At 42.2% G+C, this 20520-nt stretch overlaps 1 protein-coding gene across 1 annotated transcript in view; it reads right to left on the bottom strand.

The window, feature by feature from the left end:
* The window catches only part of ARHGEF28 (Rho guanine nucleotide exchange factor 28), a 62370-nt gene extending 43694 nt beyond the window's left edge, over positions 1–18676 (bottom strand). Inside the window, exons 1-5 of the mRNA XM_075726134.1 lie at positions 18592–18676; positions 10927–11057; positions 8212–8513; positions 3970–4114; positions 2560–2671 (exon numbers count right to left, since the gene is read on the bottom strand). Coding sequence (XP_075582249.1) covers positions 2560–2671; positions 3970–4114; positions 8212–8513; positions 10927–11057; positions 18592–18676 — 775 coding nt within the window. The remainder of the gene's footprint in view (positions 1–2559; positions 2672–3969; positions 4115–8211; positions 8514–10926; positions 11058–18591) is intronic.
* Between the last annotated feature and the right edge of the window lie 1844 nt (positions 18677–20520).

Below are 20520 nucleotides of genomic sequence, written 5' to 3' on the forward strand. Positions count from 1 at the left end.
CTGAATCAGTGCGTTTTCAGACAAATGTAGACTTCAGGTTAGTGAGAGCTAGAATATTTACCAAAGCAGCAGCGAGACTAAAAGGACATTTCACTTAGTTGCCAGGCACAACCTGTGCCGCAGGATGCTTTTGGAAGAAACAAAGGCCATGTACCCATGGGAGATGAAGACAGCCTCATGCAAAACAGCGCCATGTGGTTGGCATTGAGGTACTTACTAGAAGGGTGGAGCAGAGACACTGACTTAGAGAGTGAAAGAGCCTGAAGGAGGGATCGACCACTGTTCATGAGCACACCATCTACAGAGCAGGGACAAATCCTTTACTGTTACAGCCTGGTAATACCTTCTTGAAAAAAAGCAGGTAGTTGTTTTAAACCTGAGCATACTGAAGAGCTTCCATCAGAAATGGATGACGATTTCCCTTTTTTCTGGCACTTTGTGTGAGAAAGACTATCCTGTTGACAACCTGCATTCATCTGCTTTGGCTTATGTTTCTTTGCAACATACAAGGACAGCTGTGCCTCCCCGCTGCATAGCTCAGCGCTGGGGGAGGTGTCCAAAGTGCTGGCAGCTGGGCAGAGGGGAAGGGGCAGGTTTTCAGTGCCTGCCCCACACAGTAATCACCACTGCCAGCTGCCAAACACTGTTCAACATTCCTGTCCCTGCAAAATGCTGGCAAGGAAAGGACGGTGCAGGAGGTGCTGGTGGCAGGAAGCACCAGCAGGAATGTCAGCAGACCACCACCCTCCCTCCCAGCAGCACACTGCATCTGCGGTGCAGGCTGCAGAACCGCCTGTTTCCCAAGTGTGGACAAGAAAGCGTTTCCACCTTCTCCACAAGACAGGCAAAGGTCCAGCACTGACTGTCCCAGGAGGAAGGGGAGAGAGAATGAACAGGACATGGGCCCAAGCCCAGATCAGGTCAGAGCAGGTAATGGTGTCTGGCTGAAGCTTAACAGGCTGTGACACCAAAAGTCCCTTAGCTGCAAGGTCAAAGGAATTCTGTTTGAACTTTAAGCGCATGCTACAGGGCTTTGCTGATCTGCCGTCCTCTATTTCTGTGACATACTTCCCTCTTTTTCTTCTGCCTTGTTTTGCCAAGGACTTCTCACCTAATCTGTTGGATACAAATGGTTACAAATACATTAAGTGATGGGGAAAAATACAACACAGCTGTGTGCTGCAGGCTGCAGTACATACTCCTTCTTACAAGGGGACATGAAATCTTACAGTGAATTTGAGCAATCACAAACAAGTTATTTGCTGCATTGTTTAACACAGTTTCTTAAGGAAAAAAGATGTCTACAGTCACTGTATGCCTGCCCATCAGCTTTCTCAATTTCACCTTCCCAACAGCTTTTGAATTTGTTAACTGGTTTCAAAGTTAACGACAACATTTCCACAACTTTTGTCTGTTTTCACATTCAGTGTCATAGAATCACAGAACGGTTTGGGTTGGAAGGGACCTTCAAAGGTTGCCTAGTCCAAACCCCCTTCCATGCGCAGGGACATCTCCCACTAGATCAGGTTGCTCAAAGCCCCGTCCAACCTGAGCTTGAACACTTCCAATGATGGCGCATGCACAACTTCTCTGGGTGTCCATCCCATCTGGTTCACTGTAGCTCACTTGTCCTGCCTCTTGCTCAGGACTAGTGGAAAGCTAAAGATACACTGGAGGGAGAGACAAGCTGGAAGTATGACCATGGACAGGGTTATAGGGACAGAGGCCAAGTCTCTTGCAATGCAAGTGTTTTTTAGTGATGTGATCTATATGAAAAGCACAGTATATGTATTTCATGATTTGCATGGTTTTCAAATATAACTTGTACCCTCATTTGTGAAAAGCATGGGTTGCCTTCTAAATATGAAACTATGTGTCTAGAAATGAAACATGTTAGAAACAATTTGTAAAAAATTACAAGCTTCTTGGCAGAGACATCTCTGACTCCACTTGATGGAGAGTGTGGGTTTTGCTCCCCAGCCTGTGGAGATGACAATAGCCCATCCACATTTCAGAGATTGCCCAGGATCTATGGGAAGCTGGGGCCATCTGCCCTCTTTTCAGGACATGATTTAGTCTAGTCGGGACATGGTTTAGTCTAGTCTACCCTTGATTGGTTTAGAGTGGACTTGGTAGCGTAGGTTAATGGTTGGACTGGATGATCTTAAAGGTCTTTTCCAACCTAAACGATTCTATGATTCTTTGATGCACTTCTTCTGAGTCATCCTGAGCTTCCTTGTGGTCTCTGCCAGGCACCCAGCTGGGGTAAGGATCTTCCGAAAAGAAGATTACTGTCCTTGCCTGCATTACTTTTTCTGAGTACTGTTCTCCCAGCCCCTCCTGAGGATCAGCTCCTGTATCAGTGGAGAGCATGACAGGGCAGTAGACAGGAGAAGAGAGAGGGACAGTGATAGGGGTACCCAAAGGCAACCAAACCCTGCTTTCACATACATTAGCGAGGTCTGTGTACAGGACAGGCCTGAGTAAAGCCATCAGCACTGGGCCTGAAGCAGGCAGGCATGGGATGAGGCTGTGCAGGTGCAAAGCCAGAGCACTGACCTTCATTCAAATCCCCAACTGCAAAGTCCCGAGGTATGCGAGGCCTTCCTAATAAACCTTTGGGCGAGGAGCAGGAATAGGAGCGGGACCGAATCCCAGACACTGTGCATTCCTACAAGAAATTGCAGCAAATTAAAACTTGTGTAATTTTGAAATGAGTCAGCAATAGAAACAAAATAAATGTAACAGAATTTCTGAAAGAAAGATGTCTGACCACACGCATACGTTTTCTTGGATTCATTAAAGCTTTAAGTTGAAGCACAATTTTTGACAACTTCATTTGAATTCTTATGAAGTCTGTAATACTTCCACCATGATAAATTTCTCTGTATCGCAGGAAATAATTTGTGGGTGCAAATTAGACTCAGAGACTAAGAGAAAGCTTAAATAATTCTCCAGTTTGGTGGCAAGTGCCATGCAAATAGTGTTGTTGGCCACTGTATCTGATGACCAAGCTATCTTCTTTTACCAAGGGAGCCATTAATCTTAGCACTTTAATACCTCAAGAACATTTCATGTAGACTAACACCCTGCTTTGGTAATTATTGATGCCAGAGTTTCCAAAGAAAGGAGTTAGCCTCTTTCTCTTTTCTTTCTGCATTTTTTTTTGTTGTGCATGAAAAGATTTTCCAATCCCCAAATATGTCAATGATAAGGCTTGAAAGGAAACTCCCTGACTTTTGATACATTATTTACATTTCAACAGAGCCTACTCCTAAGCTGCTTACCTTACTGTTTTTAAAAGTAGCCCTAACAGAATTCAGTGTTTGTGCTGGACTCTTTTTCTCCCTTCGTGTAATCATTTGCTGAAGGTCAGATAACGCTTTACAGTGGCAAAAAGTCTGTCCAATAGAAACATAAAGAATCCCTACGAACAAAAAATAACTCTATGTATGTGTCTGAAGATCTCAGAAATGGCACCATGGTCTAATGAAAATTAATGTAGCCAGGATACTTCAGAAAACCATAATGAAGAGATTTGCACTGATCAGTGCATAAAACCCAGCTGAATTTCCCTGAGTCTAGCAATTGTTTTAAAACAGGCAGCAGGCTGGTTTTGTACTTTACGAAGCTGTTACCTTTTCACATAACTACAGCTGGTTAAACATTTCCTCACTAAACATATTTTGGTTAGAAAACGCTGATTCACTGAACCTGAGATACTTCCTTTCAAACATTTCTGTTAAATGATGCTTTTTTCAAAGCTGAAGTGAATCTCTGATGTACCCTTCCCGTGGCTGCTGCTGAGCCCAGCCACAACCAGGGAGCCCCATGTACGTGCTGCTCTCCAGAGGGACTAGCACTGCCAACTGGGAACTCATTTTTCCCCTTCAGGTTCAGATGTTTCTCACATGTTTTCAGTGATTTACTTAGCAGGAAAACAATACAAAACAAGATAGTATCAAATACCTTGGGCTGCAGACTGGTAGATAAGTCTAATCCGTCTCTGCTACAAGCCATGGTGTCTGAAGAGCCAAGGGGAGGACAGTGAACATGGGATCTGTCCGAAACACCTCCACTTCCACCATCTACTTCAAGGTCATCGAGACTTGAACTGAAGCAGACAACAAAGTCTTTAATTCCCACAAATTCTAGTAACAATCCACCTCAACCTTAACGCAAGAAGCAAAGATACTGCTGTATACTCTGATCAATGACAACTCAAACGCCATGATTACGTCAGGTAAGTCACCTCTGAGTCCCCTCTCAGGTTGGCAGTCACCTGGTCAAGGTTCAGTCACTCTGTACAGGACTTGTCTGACCCAACCTTGTGGATCTGCATTACAGACGTCTGCATTGCTCACAATCACACAGCCAGCTCTGGAGGATGATTTTCAGACCCATGTTCAGCATCTCCCTTAAAATGACATGTTTTATTCCATACACATATCTGTCTCTCTATATAGGAGATAAGAAGAACTGAGACAACTAGCTCAGACTTCAGTATTAAGATACGTGGGTATATATGGATATTTTGTGCATGCGTGTATTTCAAAGATATGATGTAGCTATTCACAGACATCTTTTTTTCTACATCTGTGACTTGATGGAGGATGGAAGAGAAAACTAACAGGAGATGAAGGAGGGTCTGAGACAGTTTATGAGATTAATTTCAAAAAGATATAAACTTCAAAACATATAGGACTATAAACAGACTGAAAAATCTCTGGCTAAATCAATACTTTAAACACCTAGAGACTATTTGATTGGCAAGTGTTCCTGAGTAGGAGAGTGAAGTAAGGTTTCTCAGCAGTACCAGGGCTTCCCAGGATGGGTCCCATTACCTGCAAGAGCAAGTTCATGATCTCTTCATCAGAGTGACTGGAAGGAACGGTTGACTGCTTGCAATAACATTCCAGCCTTACAACATAAAACTTTAAATTATGTGTGGTATTTCTAAATAGCCAGATTTCCTACCAGGAATAAGAGCACAACAATTCCTTCACACACCACTACAGTTCACTTTGTTGAAGGGCAAATCTATCAATACTGTCCAAAACTACTTCCTTATTACACTTCTGGAGACCATTTTTCACAATGTTTCCTAGTAATAGCCCATGTGACATCTCAGAAACAAGTTATTTAATAGCATTATTAGTTACTGTCACATTTTAAAATTGGAAAAGCAATACATGTCTATGTCAACAGACAAGCATACGTGTCTTACTGCGGGTAACGTACCAGGGAAATTTTTCTGACATAAGAAGTTGGTTTAAAGATCTGCTAAGTAACTTGCCACATCACCTCAGGTACTTCAAGGAAGGTGCTGCTAGAATTACATACTGATAAGTCTTATTTTATGTGTAATATTTGGACCACTTACAGTTGATGTATTAAGGTCAATCACATCTCTCTGAAAATTCATATATGCTCATCAAGCTCATATATAGGTACCTGACCTAGGTCTTAAAAAAGGTGGGAATATCTAAAAATGTATAGGAGAAACATAGAATCATAGAATCATAGAATCATCTAGGTTGGAAAAGACCTTTAAGATCATCTAGTCCAACCATTAACCTACACTACCAAGCCCACTCTAGACTAATCAAGGGTAGACCAGACTAAACCATATCCCGAAGTGCCACATCTACCCGTTTTTTAAACGCCTCCAGGGATGGTGACTCCACCACCTCTCTGGGCAGCCTGTTCCAATGCCTGACCACCCTTTCCGTAAAGAAATTTTTCCTAATTTCCAGCCTAAACCTCCCCTGGCGCAGCTTGAGCCCATTTCCTCTTGTCCTATCGCTAGCTACTTGGGAGAAGAGACCAACACCCACCTCACTACAACCTCCTTTCAGGTAGTTGTAGAGAGCAATAAGGTCTCCCCTCAGCCTCCTCTTTTCCAGGCTAAACAACCCCAGTTCCCTCAGCCGCTCCTCATAAGACTTGTTCTCCAGACCCTTCACCAGCTTCGTTGCCCGCCTCTGAACACGCTCCAGCACCTCAATGTCTTTCTTGTAGTGAGGGGCCCAAAACTGGACACAGTATTCCAGGTGCGGCCTCACCAGCGCCGAGTACAGGGGGACAATCACCTCCCTGCTCCTGCTGGCCACAGCATTCCTGATACAAGCCAGGATGCTGTTGGCCTTCTTGGCCACCTGGGCACACTGCTGGCTCATGTTCAGCCGGCTATCTACTAACACCCCCAGGTCCTTTTCGGCCAGGCAGCTTTCCAGCCACTCCTCCCCAAGCCTGTAGCGTTGCATGGGGTTGTTGTGACCGAAGTGCAGGACCCGGCACTTGGCCTTGTTGAACCTCATACAGTTGGCCATGGCCCATCGATCCAGTCTGTCCAGGTCCCTCTGCAGGGCCATCCTACCCTCCAGCAGATCGACACTCCCACCCAATTTGGTGTCGTCTGCAAACTTACTGAGGGTGCACTCGATCCCCTCATCCAGATCATTGATAAAGATATTGAACAGGACTGGCCCTAAAACAGAGCCCTGGGGAACACCGCTCGTGACCGGCCGCCAACTGGACTTAACACCATTTATCACTACTCTCTGGGCTCGGCCACCCAACCAGTTCTTTACCCAGCGAAGAGTATGCCTGTCTAAGCCGTGAGCTGCCAGCTTCCCGAGGAGGATATTATGCGAGACGGTGTCAAAAGCTTTGCTAAAGTCGAGGTAGATGACATCCACAGCCTTTCCATCATCTACCAGGCGGGTCACCAGGTCATAGAAGGAGATCAGGTTGGTCAAGCAGGACCTGCCTTTTGTGAACCCATGCTGGCTGGGCCTGATCCCCTGGTTGACCTGTACGTGCCTGTGGAGTTCGCTCAAGATGAACCTCTCCATAATCTTCCCCGGCACCGAGGTCAGGCTGACAGGCCTGTAGTTCCCCGGGTCCTCCTTCCGGCCCTTCTTGTAGATGGGCGTCACATTGGCAAGCCTCCAGTCATCAGGGACCTCCCCTGTTAACCAGGACTGTTGATAGATGATGGAAAGTGGCTTGGCAAGCTCCTCTGCCAGCTCCCTCAGTACTCTCGGGTGGATCCCATCCGGCCCCATAGACTTGTGAGCGTCCAGGTGGCATAGCAGGTCATTAACTGCTTCCTCCTGGACTATGAGGGCTCCATTCACATGTTTATGACAGAGAGGCAGAAGATGATTATCTATAGTAATCTACATTATTATCCCCGCAGCTAGCAAAAATAAAAGGTTTGGGAAACAAAAACTCCAAGTCTGACATTTGGTGTCTTATCTGTGTTAAAAGGTTCCTCCTAGTGGGACTTTATAGTTGCATAAGAAACTCAAAATTAAGGTAGAGAAAACGTTATTGCCCACTTTAATCGACAAGAGACAGACACTACTGCTTCCTTACTGTTTTTACATAGATCTGATGCCCTACCTCCAAGTAGTCCAAACACTCTTGAAAGCTGGGAGACCTCAAATTTCCTCCTGTACAAGAAGGAACTGATTTCACGTCTATTCTATCCAGAGAAACAATAAAGCCTTTTTATCAAGGAAATTTGCTAATTGTTAAAACCAAAAGTTATATTTTCATCTTCAAAGCTCTCTGCATTCCTGAAGTCAACCAGTTCCCAGCATAACCTAAAGCCATCTGGAGGAGGGTCCTCAGTCAACTGGCTCTGCTGGCAGCAAACCTTGTGTACCAGCAAAAGAGCAGAAAATAGTCTGAACCTATCAGAAATGCGAGCTGTACTCTGTGCTGTGTCTTCTGAGGTAAAAAAATGTATGCAATCAGGAATGAGTTGGTCCTTCTACAGGCCAGTGCAAATAATGGAAAGATTTCCAGAGAGTTCAACAGATTTTGGACTCTTTTCTTAACAGAAAATATAACTGAGGAAAACTCGGGTGGAATTCTGGTTTCTGACAAAAACACCACAATGGAAACACTTACAGTGAACAGCTGATTCTCTTTTTTTTAAAGAATACATACAAGAAAGAAGGTATAAAAGTATAAATTTGCATTAAAAATGAATTCACTTGAAGGACACCTTTTATTTGGTAAAAATATCTTCATAACTATTTTATGAAAACATTAAGACAATTTAAATATCAATGACTGAAAACAGTGGTTTTACCTCAGTAATAGTATTTATTACTCCAGATTCTGCTTCACCTTTTGAAATAAAATGTTATCATAAATAATCCTTATTCTGGCTGTATCATCAAGTCAATTCCATACCTTCTTTTTTTCATGTCAGCGTAAAGTTGGCCCCGATCCTTAATTAATTCATGGGTCTTGAATGGAAGGTATGAATATTCTCCACATGAATCTGAAGGTGTAACAGTATGTCTTAAACCTGTGTTTTCTCCATTCTTCATTGGCCTTTGATTTCCTTCATTTGGAACATATATGTATTGGTCATTCTCCTCAAGGGAGGGAGACGAAGAGCTCTTAGCCATCAGGGTTGAGTTGGTGGGATTCAGACATGTTTCACTGCTGACACCATCTCCATGAACATAGTTAGTCTTTAAATCTCCAGCCTGCAGAAGAAAAATGAATGCTGGTAAGAGGCAGTAACAAGATGTATTGTCAGGGAACAAGGACCAGAAGGACCAGATTAGTTTGCCATTTTGTTTATGATTATATGTTTTGCCTTTTTTTTTCCCTCCTATTACTTTTTACAGCACATGAATTCAAGGCAAGTTATATGGCCAAGATATTCTAGACCTTGCATTACTTTTTTCCATAATTAGAGTAGCAATGAATCAGTATTTGCAAGTCTAATGGATTTCTCACTCATGTTTATACCTTTTGTTAAATGTATCAATTCATATATTTATAGCTTTTATTAAAAAATATCCTTGAGTCAAGCAAAAAACATGCATAATAAATTAGCGTGGGAGACATATGGAGGAGAATTCAGACATTGTGCAATTTAATTTGGAAAAATCAGCCTACACATCATGCACTTTTAATTTTCCAGCACCAATTTCCTAAGCTTTGAGATAAATATACATGACCTGGAACAGAGGTTCTCCAGGGGAGGAATGGAAAGGAATCGTTATTTTTTGCCATTAGGTAATCATGGGCATGAAGCATCCCTCCTCTTGCACAAAGACAGGAAAGGAGTTGGGAATTATGTTTTCTCAGGTACAGGGATCAGGATTTAGACCCTGGTAACAAATAATTCTTTGTGCAGCTAAGGTTGAATTCTCCTGTTGACTCTGCAGAAGATATGAAAATACAGTTTCTTGTCAGTCTTTTGGCTAGATGCTACTGTCATCTATTTAGAGGCTTAATAATACTGAAAAGTCACAAGGCCAGGGAAAACACTCAACCTCCAAAAAGCACCTGTATGAAAGCAAGAAGAAAGGAAGGACTGCAAGTGTCTCCAAAGCCCTGGTCTTTCAGATTGCTGACTTCCTCCTCTCCAGCCCCACTTGAGGTGTGTTTTCATCCCCATCATAATGATGTTTCTCTTAGTAAAAGACAGAAAGAACTGCTGGAATTTTTACAGCAGCCCGTATTTGCATTCAAAGATACGGCACATGCAAGTCTGGAAGTACTTCTGTTGCATTGTGCAGATGAAACGCACAAAGGTAAAATGTTCCTCCCTTCAAAGTTATTCCTGCCCAGGCAGCATTTCCCCTGGGCACCGGAGGGACCTCCTCCAGCAGCCACTCCAGCTCCTGCTGAGTGGTGCTTAAGGGAGAATTTGGCCCCAATCAGCAATTTAACAAAGTTGAATGTGGCTATGTATTGAACAAAGGTTAGTAATCCAAGCTGAAGTTGCAGCAATATACTCAGGTAACATCTGCATCTGTAACAGAGATGCATATATAGATTCACAGATTGCATATATAGTCCCTTGCCATTTGCTTGCTCCTAGGTCATTATTTCATGCATCTCTCAGTAACCTTAGATGCATTTTGAACACGCTGGCCTCTGACTGAAACTTCCATCTCAGCTGTCACAACAAACTGGATCTGCAGTGAATGCAGTGGCTGAAGTGTTTCAGGGAATGAAAAAAAAAAGGGGGGGCGGGGAGGGGGTTAGTGGGGGAGGTGGTCAACAAAATCACACTTGCAACATCTCGGCCATCTTCTAACATCACGATCTGATCGTTTCTTACTCCTGTGTTCCAAATTTCACTCCAGGGAGAGCCCACAGCAGGTTAAAAATAAGTAAATCACTTCAACCATCACTGAAATGTAACTACATGCCACCAGAATTTGGCGGTTGTTTAACTGCATACAACCGCTATACGCAAAACTTGGACTAGCCCCCCCCCCCCAAGTTATGATATCTGAGTGTGACCATGGGGGAGGGATTTCAGGTGTAACATGGTGATGTAAAGTATAATTTGGTCTGGACACTCTGGTTCATCTCCAGTGCTGGTGACAAATAAATCAGAAACATGAATACTAAGTCAGGATCGCCAGTATCAGAATGCTCCATGCCAGTTGTAGGACACCGACTTCACCTCTTCAGCAATATCTCATTTTTGTTGAGCCTATAAGCTTAGCTATGAGCTTATAATTAACTTCTGAAATTAGTCAGCAGCAGCAAATTTGTCTCTTTTGTGAATATACATAGAATTCAGAAAATCTGAAGTGCACATCAGCAAGTTACATTGTGTTAACGTTTCTTAGAAAGAAGCATGTACCACCTAGCTCACAAACACACAGAAAAGACAGTGAGAGCTGCCTTAGAGTTCTCCCTGCATGCTAGGGAGAGTAATTCCTATCATCAACTGAATCTGTTAAAAGGGACCTCATAAATGGGTTACAATATACAGCTAAGAAGAGTAAGGTATTACTGTTTTTATTTTAGAGCTTTACTAAGTGGCCACACACCACTGCTGACAGATCCAGAAGATCCTACTATCGCAAAAATAAGTTACATTAACAGAAGACAATGAAAAAATTGCCGAAAGTTCAAACGTAAGCTTACTTGGTCTACTACCATGCAGTTTGCATACACTTCATCACTTCCACTCAGCATGGCAGAAAGTCTGGTTGCAGCAAAGAAAGTAGGTGGAGCCTTGAGTTTCCTGAGAACATCAAGAGTAGAGTGTCTCTGATCTGGAAAAACAGAAATTTTGGAAAATATGCCATTAAATCTCAAACTATTTTCTTCTCATGTACATATACTGTCACAAAAATGGTGAAGTTAAACATTAAGCACCAAATCTCAGGATTACATTTTGAGTAATATTTGTGTGGCCACTCAAAAATCTGCCCATTTTGTAACTACCTAACAGCTGCTGTATGTTCCAAGAAGGCTATAGTTGACAAGGTACCACAGAATCATTTATATAACTTAAAAAGAAGTGCTCCTGTACCTTGGTTAGTAAAACCTTCTATTTTCCACCTAAGCTAGAACTTTGTAGAGATCTGTAGTTGCAGAAGTACATAGGACAAGATTTATGGGCTGGGATGAAATATGCATGATTCTGGCCTATACATTGAATACCTAACATCTGATACATTATATGAATGGAATACTGTTCAATTGCAGTCAAATAATGACTCTTCTAAAGCACTCTACCTACTGGGAGCAACATAAACACTTAATCTTAAACCAATAAAGCAGAGTACTGTTCTTAAAACAAACAGCAACAAATTTTAAGAGGGATATAAATAAAATACCACTGATAATGCCTTCACAGGGTGACAGCTATCAATCAAGATTTGACCCATGAACAAGATGTTTGGGATGAAGACAATCTGATCTGCTTTTGGTACTGAAATGAGAAATTATGAGTTTCACCAGAAATCATTAACAGAAGTTCAGAGTTTAGTTTTCAACAGTGTGTTCATGACTGCAAACACTATAAAAAGCTGCATGTGCTGACTCTTTATTTCATGGCTTTGAGCAGCAGAAAACCTAACCAAGAGCTACAGAAACACTGTCAGCCTGTCCTGCAGGCCCACTTCTCTTAAAGCTGCTTGTAAGTATGAAGCGCATGCACAAATCCAGCATTTGAACTAATATTCAAGACCTCATACTATCTTCTGATTGTAAAAGGAGCAAAATTTGACAAAGTGGAAACCAGTCTTGTTCTAGACTGTGTGAAAACAGGATAAAAAGAATGAATCACGGTTGTAATGTAATTTTCCGTATTTTAAGATGCTGTAAGTCAAGCATTGGCATCGGAAGTGAACTGAGATAGACTAGCACAAGAATGTGATAACGTATCATACCCAGCAAAATATCTGGAATCAAAACTCTCAATAAATTTAATTCCAGTTTGGCTATTATTGAAAATTATGCAAAAAATCCTTCTTAGTCTGTATCAGAAATTTATTTTCTGCAAAGGTGGAAAGGAAAAGGTACCACTAAAGACCTTCCCCAGGCTATATTCCTAAAGTAATATAGCTGCTTTTGGAAGATGACAGAATCATACAGCATGGTTTGGGTTGGAAGGGAACTTTAAAGATCATCTAGTCCAACCCCCCTGCCATGGGCAGGGACATCCTTCACTAGATCAGGTTGCTCAAAGCCCCATCCAAGATGCCTATGGCCATCAGATTGCAAGAAAAGTTATAATGAAGAAATGGCAATGGATTAGAAACTACACTTGTCAAGGTCTAGGCCTAGGGCATTTGTTCCTTTGGGGGAAAAAAAAAGTCCCGGACCACTGCCAAAACTGCAATGCTACACCACAGCTTTTATTTAATTTTAAGATGCTATCTTGTAAAGCCCAAGAACAGTAGGCTCTATACTTAGAGAAAACTGGAAATTTCTACTTAGAAATGGCACACTATGAATTATTTGGTTTCTAGTCCTGGCAGGCCTTGTGGGATCTCATATGATGAAAACATCCTTACACTTCTCATTTTGCTTCTTCCTCCTGCAAGAATTTTAACATGATTTTAGTGACTGCCTTCTTGAGAACTGCTAAAGCTACAAACCATTTCCTTATGCCTGCCAAGATCCCAAAGCCTTTGTTTATAAATAGTATAAAAGCATTGTTTTCTACAGCAGTTCATCAGACTTCGGCAGCTAAAATCATATGGAAATGTGATTTGGCAAAACTGGCAGTACTTTCTTGTGGCAAATAAAGCTTTCCAATGGCTGGTCTTAAACCAACAACCAGGAAGAAAAAAAAAAGTCAGGCTCTCCATTGCTTCCTGTATGCTTATTACCTTCCCCAGCACACACTCTCTCTTGTACCCACTGGGTACAACTGGCAAGGGCAACTAGCTCCAGGGCTAGGCTGCAAAGGTTTAATACATACCCCTGAAAAACAGCCCAGGCATTAGGGATTCCTAAATCACAGCATAAACCCAAGCCTATGGAGACAGGTTCTTGACTTCAGCAATGGTCCCCACTGCTGAGGTCTCTACAGACAGTTAATGGACTGCACTATGAATTACACGTCCCGAGCCAGAAACAACAAAATCCCCCTATTACTTCACCTTTTAATTACTTCACCTTACATATTTATATAGCAACTTCTAATACCACATTTTACATTATTTTAGAATTCTGTAAGAGAGTAACGACCTAAGTAACAACTTCTGAAGAAAGCTGCTGCAAATACAACAAGATATATCAGATTATGTTATCTGCAGTACTTTCCATCAGTAAATCTTTATTGATTATCTCTGCTAAATGCCGTATGTTTTTCTGGTGATGCTCCAGTCAAGTCTGTCATTAAAGATGAGATGTCTAAATAAATATTTGTTGGGGTTTTAAATGAACAGACAAAAGGTAGCACGTAATGTTGGGCTTCGTGTTGCAATATGAGCCCACTGTACCTCCCTACTCCCACTCCTCCCCCCTATTTCAAACATGTGTGAAGGGACAACTACATCAAACTAGATTTGTAACAACAGAAGTATTTCAAGACTTTGCTGAATGCAGGGGAGAGCATTATTAATTACACATTGACTGTGCTAGTAACTTATTTCCACTGGACAGGCCTGCATAGTTTAAAAAGTGACAAAAATGTCGCAAACATCCACATCACATACTGCATTCCTAAAGCCCCACTAATTGCCTCCAACCTGCCTCACTGGCTACAAGTCATCTCAGTCTTATGGGGGACCATCAGCAGACCTTCCTCCGGTTAACGTGGCAGCAGGTAATAGCTCGCTGTACTGGGTACCAGTAGTAATATGGAGCAAGGCTGTCCCTGGCCTGAAAGATGAGAAGTATCAATGAAATGCATTTTCAAACAAAGTGTCTCGAAAATATCCCCTACCCATGCAAAATGCTTACTCTCACTGCAGATGCAAAACTTCAGCACAGCTTAGGCAAAGGCAGAAAAGACTGCCAAGGCAAACCGGCACTTCTTGGGAGAGTGAAGGTGTCCCAAAGCGTTTTAGCTCTGAAAGGTGTTGGTAATGGACTTGAAGATGCTCACTAAGGTAAAAATGACCCTAGTACAACACAGCTGAGTTGCTCTGGTACTGAAACAACCCAACAAGCACACCTGACCAAGCTGATCCTCCTGCCAGAGCTGAATGCTCTCTGGCTGTATACTGTGCCATGGCCACAGAAAAAGAATAAAATAAACATGTCTCCTTTAGCAGAGCCTGTGGCTCTCCGCCACCTGCCTGGTAAACTGTTGAAAAAGATGTATGTGTTATTTAGATGTAGGTGAACAAAAGCCATAGTGCTGGGAAGGATAATCTCCAAACATGGATAAAAGACCTTGACCAATGAATAACTACGCACAAGTTCTCTACATCTTCTGCCATGTTGTCATTGAAATTATACAGCAAAGGCTGCACATTTTACCAGGTGCAAAAGCTTATAAAAATACTTTAACTTTAAAAAAGACCACATGATCATCACAGCAATAATTTAAAACATGCTTTATGTTGGCGTAAGAAAATGTATAGCCTTGAATGACCTGTATCGGAAAATGGCAAGAACATAACACTTACTGGTTTTCCACAAAAATCAAAACTTAAATCCTTCTATGAGAGAGCACACAGCAAAAGAGAAGTGAAATACATGAATGAGACCAAGCTGAGAGCCAGGAAAGAAATAAAAAATTCCCTTCTCTAGATACAATGAATAGTTTTCAGACAGCTCATCACATTTACCCCCAGCAATCTGAGCAGGGGTTAATGTATAACTGGAAGTAACAGAGCTATGAAGTCAGCAAAAAATGCAGTGTGCTGGTTTTGACTGCAATAGAGCTAAGTTTCTTCATAGCAGCTAGTACGGGGCTATGTTCTGGATTTGTGCTGGCAAGAGTGTTGATAACACAGGGATGGTTTAGTTACTGCTGAGCAGTGCTGACACAGTCAAGGCCTTTTCTGCCTCTCACACCACCCCAGCAGTGAGTAGGCTGGGGGTGCACAAGAAGTTGGGAGGGGACACAGCTGGGACCAATACAACCAAATAACCAAAGGAATATTCCATACCATATGACATCATGCTCAGCATATAAAGCTGGGGGAAGAAGGAGGAAGGGGCAGATGTTCAGAGTGATAGCGTTTGTCTTCCCATGTAGCCATTACGTGTGATGGAGCCCTGCTTTCCTGGAGATGGCTGAACACCTGCCAGCCAATGGGAAGTAGTGAATGAATTCCTAGTTTTGCTTTGCTTGTGTGAGCAGCTTTTGCTTTACCTATTAAACTGTCTTTATCTCAACCCATGAGTTTTCTCATTTTTACTTTTGCGTTTCTCTCTCCCATCCCACCACGGGCGAGTGAGCGTGCGGTTGTGTGGTGTTTACTTGCCAGGTGGGGTTAAACCACAACATGCAGACAGCCAAGTGCATGGGTCACGCAGGACTGCAGAAACACTCCTCTAAATCCAGAAATGATCACCTGAATTCAGAGAAAGAAATCCACACGTTTCTGGCGAGGGGCTGACTGAAGTGACATGCACATCTGTAGATGTGGACCATACAACCAGTTTCAATGGGGAATCTACATCCCTAATTCAGGTGTCTTAGTGCTTCATTCAGACAGTGCAACTACTCATGACAGCAAAATTAAGCAAGTACATAAGAATAGCATTACACGAAGGGTAAAGCAAGGTAGGCTTTAAGGTGCTGTTGTCTTAAAGACAAACATGTAACTGTTCTAAATCTATGGAGTGGGAACCAAAGCATTGCCTTTCCTATGTACTGTGTGGATAGGATCAGGCATCTGGATGCTAGAAATCATACCACCATGTTCAAGATGTGGTCCAAAAGCAGCCACTAAGAAACACTGAGGATAAAGGCACTTGTCAATCCTTGACTTCAATCTTTGCCACCCAAACGTGTGATGTGAGAAATTGTCCCTTTCCAGCATGGGATTCACAGCTCTGCCGGAGAGGACTCGGCACTAACTCCCACCTCCCAGAACAGTGGGATAGACTTTTCAGAGACAGATATTCTCAGCACCCTTGAAGGTTGTTAAAGTCTCCAAAAAGTCTCTGAGAGTCACTGCCTCTGAACAGGTAGGACTATGCAGTGCAAGGGGAGCAGAGAAGAGAGCTGCCTTATGGCCATTTCACATTAAATAACAAAATAAATACCATTAGGGGTCTTGCAGCAAGGAACAAAACTTAGACCCCCTCACCAGCCCAATCACTAAGACACAGTCATGTTCACATTCTCTGTTGAGCCCAATTAACAGTTAATTATGCCATGCACACACAGCCTCAGCAGGAGGGAGGGAGTCTGCAACGCATGGCCCCAAAGGTGCACAGGCTGTGCTTGGCTCCTGCCAGCCCCAAGGAGTTCAGGGGGAGGGCAGGGACTCCATCACCCAGTCTGAGAGGTCCCCAAGCAGGGACAAAAGCTCACCTTGGGACATGCAGGGAACTTAAAATCTGAAAACACTGATGTGTATGGTGAAAAGTGGGGTGTGAGACTTTCCACTTTGGACTCTCCCACCGGAGGTTTGCACAGCTACCCTGCCTCCCAGGAGAGCAACCCCAGACAAAGAAAGCAACAGCCTGCTGGTTTGGAGGGGAAAGAAGGTGGCTGACATTTCACTGCCCAGATCAGCTGGAGCACCCAGCGCAGGTACACAACAATGACTTCATGACCTTCAGGGCACTACAGGTCTCTTGTTCATTGAGACCTGAACTCCTGCATGAGGGAAATGCAGCTGCGAGGTACATGCCCCACACCTGCATGCCAGGATCAACTGGCCATGTTCAGATACTACCAGAAAAAAAAGAAAGACCATGAGCATAGATCATGAGCCTGTTGTTCCTTTGCAGAGGCACTTCTCCCACCCCATGGGCAGCCAGAATTTCAATTCCCCAAGCACAAGTGAACCCTTGGACTTTACCACTAAAACATGCACATGTATCCAAGCGCAACTTCTTGCTCAAACAACGCCACATATCAGCTGTGCATAAAAGCCGCATGTGTTGGTATACTATTAACAGGGATGGGAAACAAGATGCAATACTGTAACATGCAAACACCGGATGTGTATGCAGAGCTTGACAACAGCTGACTTTTAAAAAAAAAGCTGTCTAAAGGTAAAATAAGTAACAACAAAAGTGTCACGGAGGATGGGTGTGCAGCTACAGCATTTACATATAAAAATAGTCCTCATGAGAGATGGAAAGAACACACACCATGCAGCTTGCAACCCATTTCATATTCTCTGCAAATTGCATGTGCATTCATACACATTGCAGAAACTCCTATGCACTTTGGAAATACTGGATTTCCCCATGAATAAAAGTAAAAAGTTCAGAAAGTGTTCTGCACATTAAAATGTGCATTTGATACACATTTTTCACTACAAAACTAGGTCAAAGTCTCAGTCTGTGTAAACATGATTCTCCTGGCTCATTGACTTTAATGACACTGATGGATCTTACTTCTCTTGTTTGTTTTTTTCCCTTTCTGAAACACAAAAAAGCAATTTTATGGAAGGAAGCACAAATTACATTTTTTGCCATTCTTTCTCTTCATTTGTTTGCTTTTAAATGTAGTAAAAATTTATCTCTCCTCAGTAAAGCTTTCAATGATAATTCTTCCTAACATAAACTTGCTGGTCAGTGCCTTTCAACCTCTTTACAAACCCCTTTATCATACTGACAACATTTATAATGCTTACCTCCCAAAGACTTTTCCACAAAGGACAACAATGTCTAACTGTGCAAAGGCAGTAACTGACCCTGCCACCAAAGAGAGTAACTGATCCTTTTGCTTTCTTTTACAGAAAGCAAAAGATTTCCCTCCTCATTCTGGTAAGATTTTTGTTCGTAATTTAAAAAAAATAAAAAAATCCTGTTAGCTGTTGAGACATATTTGAACTACCAAAATCTCCCTAAATGAAAACAACTGTAACCAGCAGAGCTTTCTGCAGCCGCTGCCGTGCCATGCAGCTCCCACGGTGTCAGAGCTGCTCAGTGAGAGCTACACATGCAACCAGAAGAAAAAAAAAAACCCTAAGAGAGGAAAGAAATAAAAACAATTTCAAAGAACAGAACATAACTTGGAGAAAACACTTTCTTCTTACGTAACAAATTCCAATACCATTATCTACAAAAGCAAAACTAACAGTGAGGTAGACTTTTGCTAGAAAGAAAATCTACCTCAGGGAGCTGTTTGTAGCCACCTGCACACAACCAGACAGTGAAAAAGAGGCAGAGCTATTAAGCAGGAGTCATTTAAAAGAAGACAGTTTTTTCTACCTGGTCTGGATGCCCTTCTTCGAATCCTCATTTTAGGTAAGGAAGGCCAAGAGTAATTAAAAGGTGAATCAGAGTCTGAGTCCATTTTTGTGCTAAATAAACTGAGAGCAGATTCCCAAAGTTGCACTTTGTTGTTCTCAATAGCAAGTCAAGTCTAAGACTGATGTAAAATAAGGGAATGGACAAAGAAGGATCAAATTGCCCACTAAACACAGGGGAGGGAGAAGCTGTAAATGTTTGCTCTCTTCAGGCGTCCAGGCATGTAGACAGATCAGGCTTCAAATATTAAGGCAGAAGCAAGGAGGTTAAAGTATGAGAGCTTCGAGTGGAGCTGTTGCATCGTGGTCCAGAGCTATTTGAAAGGTCACTGTGTGCCAGTGAATCATTAACTCACCTTTCCATTCTGATGTAAATGAAAACAATAGGAGCAGAGTAAGGAATGAGAAAATACATCTCAAAAGTAAACAAAGCATTGCAAGCTTTTTCAAAGCTTTGTTTCCATGTTAAAAGTGGGGTTTACAAGGACTCTTAAATTAAGGACAGGCAAAATACTGAATTAAAGAAGCTGAAGATTAACAGTAAGCTAAAAGCACTAATGAATCTGCTGGACCCTGTATTACTGCAGAGCAATACCCCTCCTCTCAGTGTTTACAACTTTGGCAGACCTCAGGATGTTGCAGCTGGAAAAGCAGTGATAACCCACTCAAAATCTGCCGCTCCCATCTTTCTAGCTCAAATGAGCTTAAAGCTTAAGTGTTATAAAGAAAGATTACACTGTCATTAGAGGAGGTCTCTTTCCAATAATATTTAGTCTGAATAGTATTTTCGCCTTCACACGGTCACCAAGTTAGTGAATCATAAGGATTTTGTAGAGCTGGCACCTTTACAGCTCTGGTCTAACCTCACAGCAATGCACAATACAGCTAGTGACTAATTTACAACAAATCCTCCATTCTTACACAGTCTCCCTGAACAACTCGTAGGCAATTAGTATTCAGTAGGAACTCATTATCCCTTCCCCCAACATCTTTACACTACACAAACTACATTTTTTTTAAACAGGCTCAAATGCGGCTATACAAGAGCCAATACAAAAATAACATGTCCACTGTTTCTTAACCAACTCCACCAAACATTTCTTTTAGTTACTCCACAATGTATGTGTTTTTGTATTCCACATAAAGGAGAAGAGGGAATGTGGATCAGCTTAAATGTCAGTTTTTGGAAGATGATGACATTTGAGCTTGTTAACATTCCTTACTTCACTTCAATTATTTTTCAGGCTGCTGAGGTCTGCAGTGCTACTTCTGTATTATGTTTCAAGTGATTCCTCAATGCACATTTCAGTTAGAGATAACAACGTATTTGTTGAAAGAAAATAATGCAATTCAAATGCAAATTTAATTCAAAACCCATTAGAAAAATATCTATCAGGTTTTCAGGGATAAAATAATTATTATACAAGCACTTCATAAAGTGCACAAATTACATAAAACACAGTTGAAACACATCATTGTTCTGCCCTTCCCTTAACTGAAGTTCTGCCAGCTTTGTTAGGCCTGAAAGAATAATTCGCCCCAGACGCTGGAAGCCTCAGACTTTCACTTTAAATATTAGACACTCCCATAGACTTTGTTTGATTTATATATATAATTAACAGCCCCAGGGAATTGCAACAGACAATGGATGACTGAAAATACAGAGAGGATATAATTCCATGCTTTAAGCATCCACTTCAAAATATCTCCACTCCCTGGAATGTCAGGTTCAAATTGCACTGATAAATCCCCTGGGCATACGGGAATGCAAGCAGTGACGTACACCTTCCCACCTGCACACCATCCAGGGCATTCGCCTGCCTCCCATCGTGGCCTCAGTTTGAGAGAAAAAGAAAGGACGGAGCACGTTTGTTGGATAAATTATTCACTT

The sequence above is a fragment of the Pelecanus crispus genome, chromosome Z (genome assembly GCF_030463565.1).
Source record: "Pelecanus crispus isolate bPelCri1 chromosome Z, bPelCri1.pri, whole genome shotgun sequence".
NCBI classification, from domain to species: domain Eukaryota; kingdom Metazoa; phylum Chordata; class Aves; order Pelecaniformes; family Pelecanidae; genus Pelecanus; species Pelecanus crispus.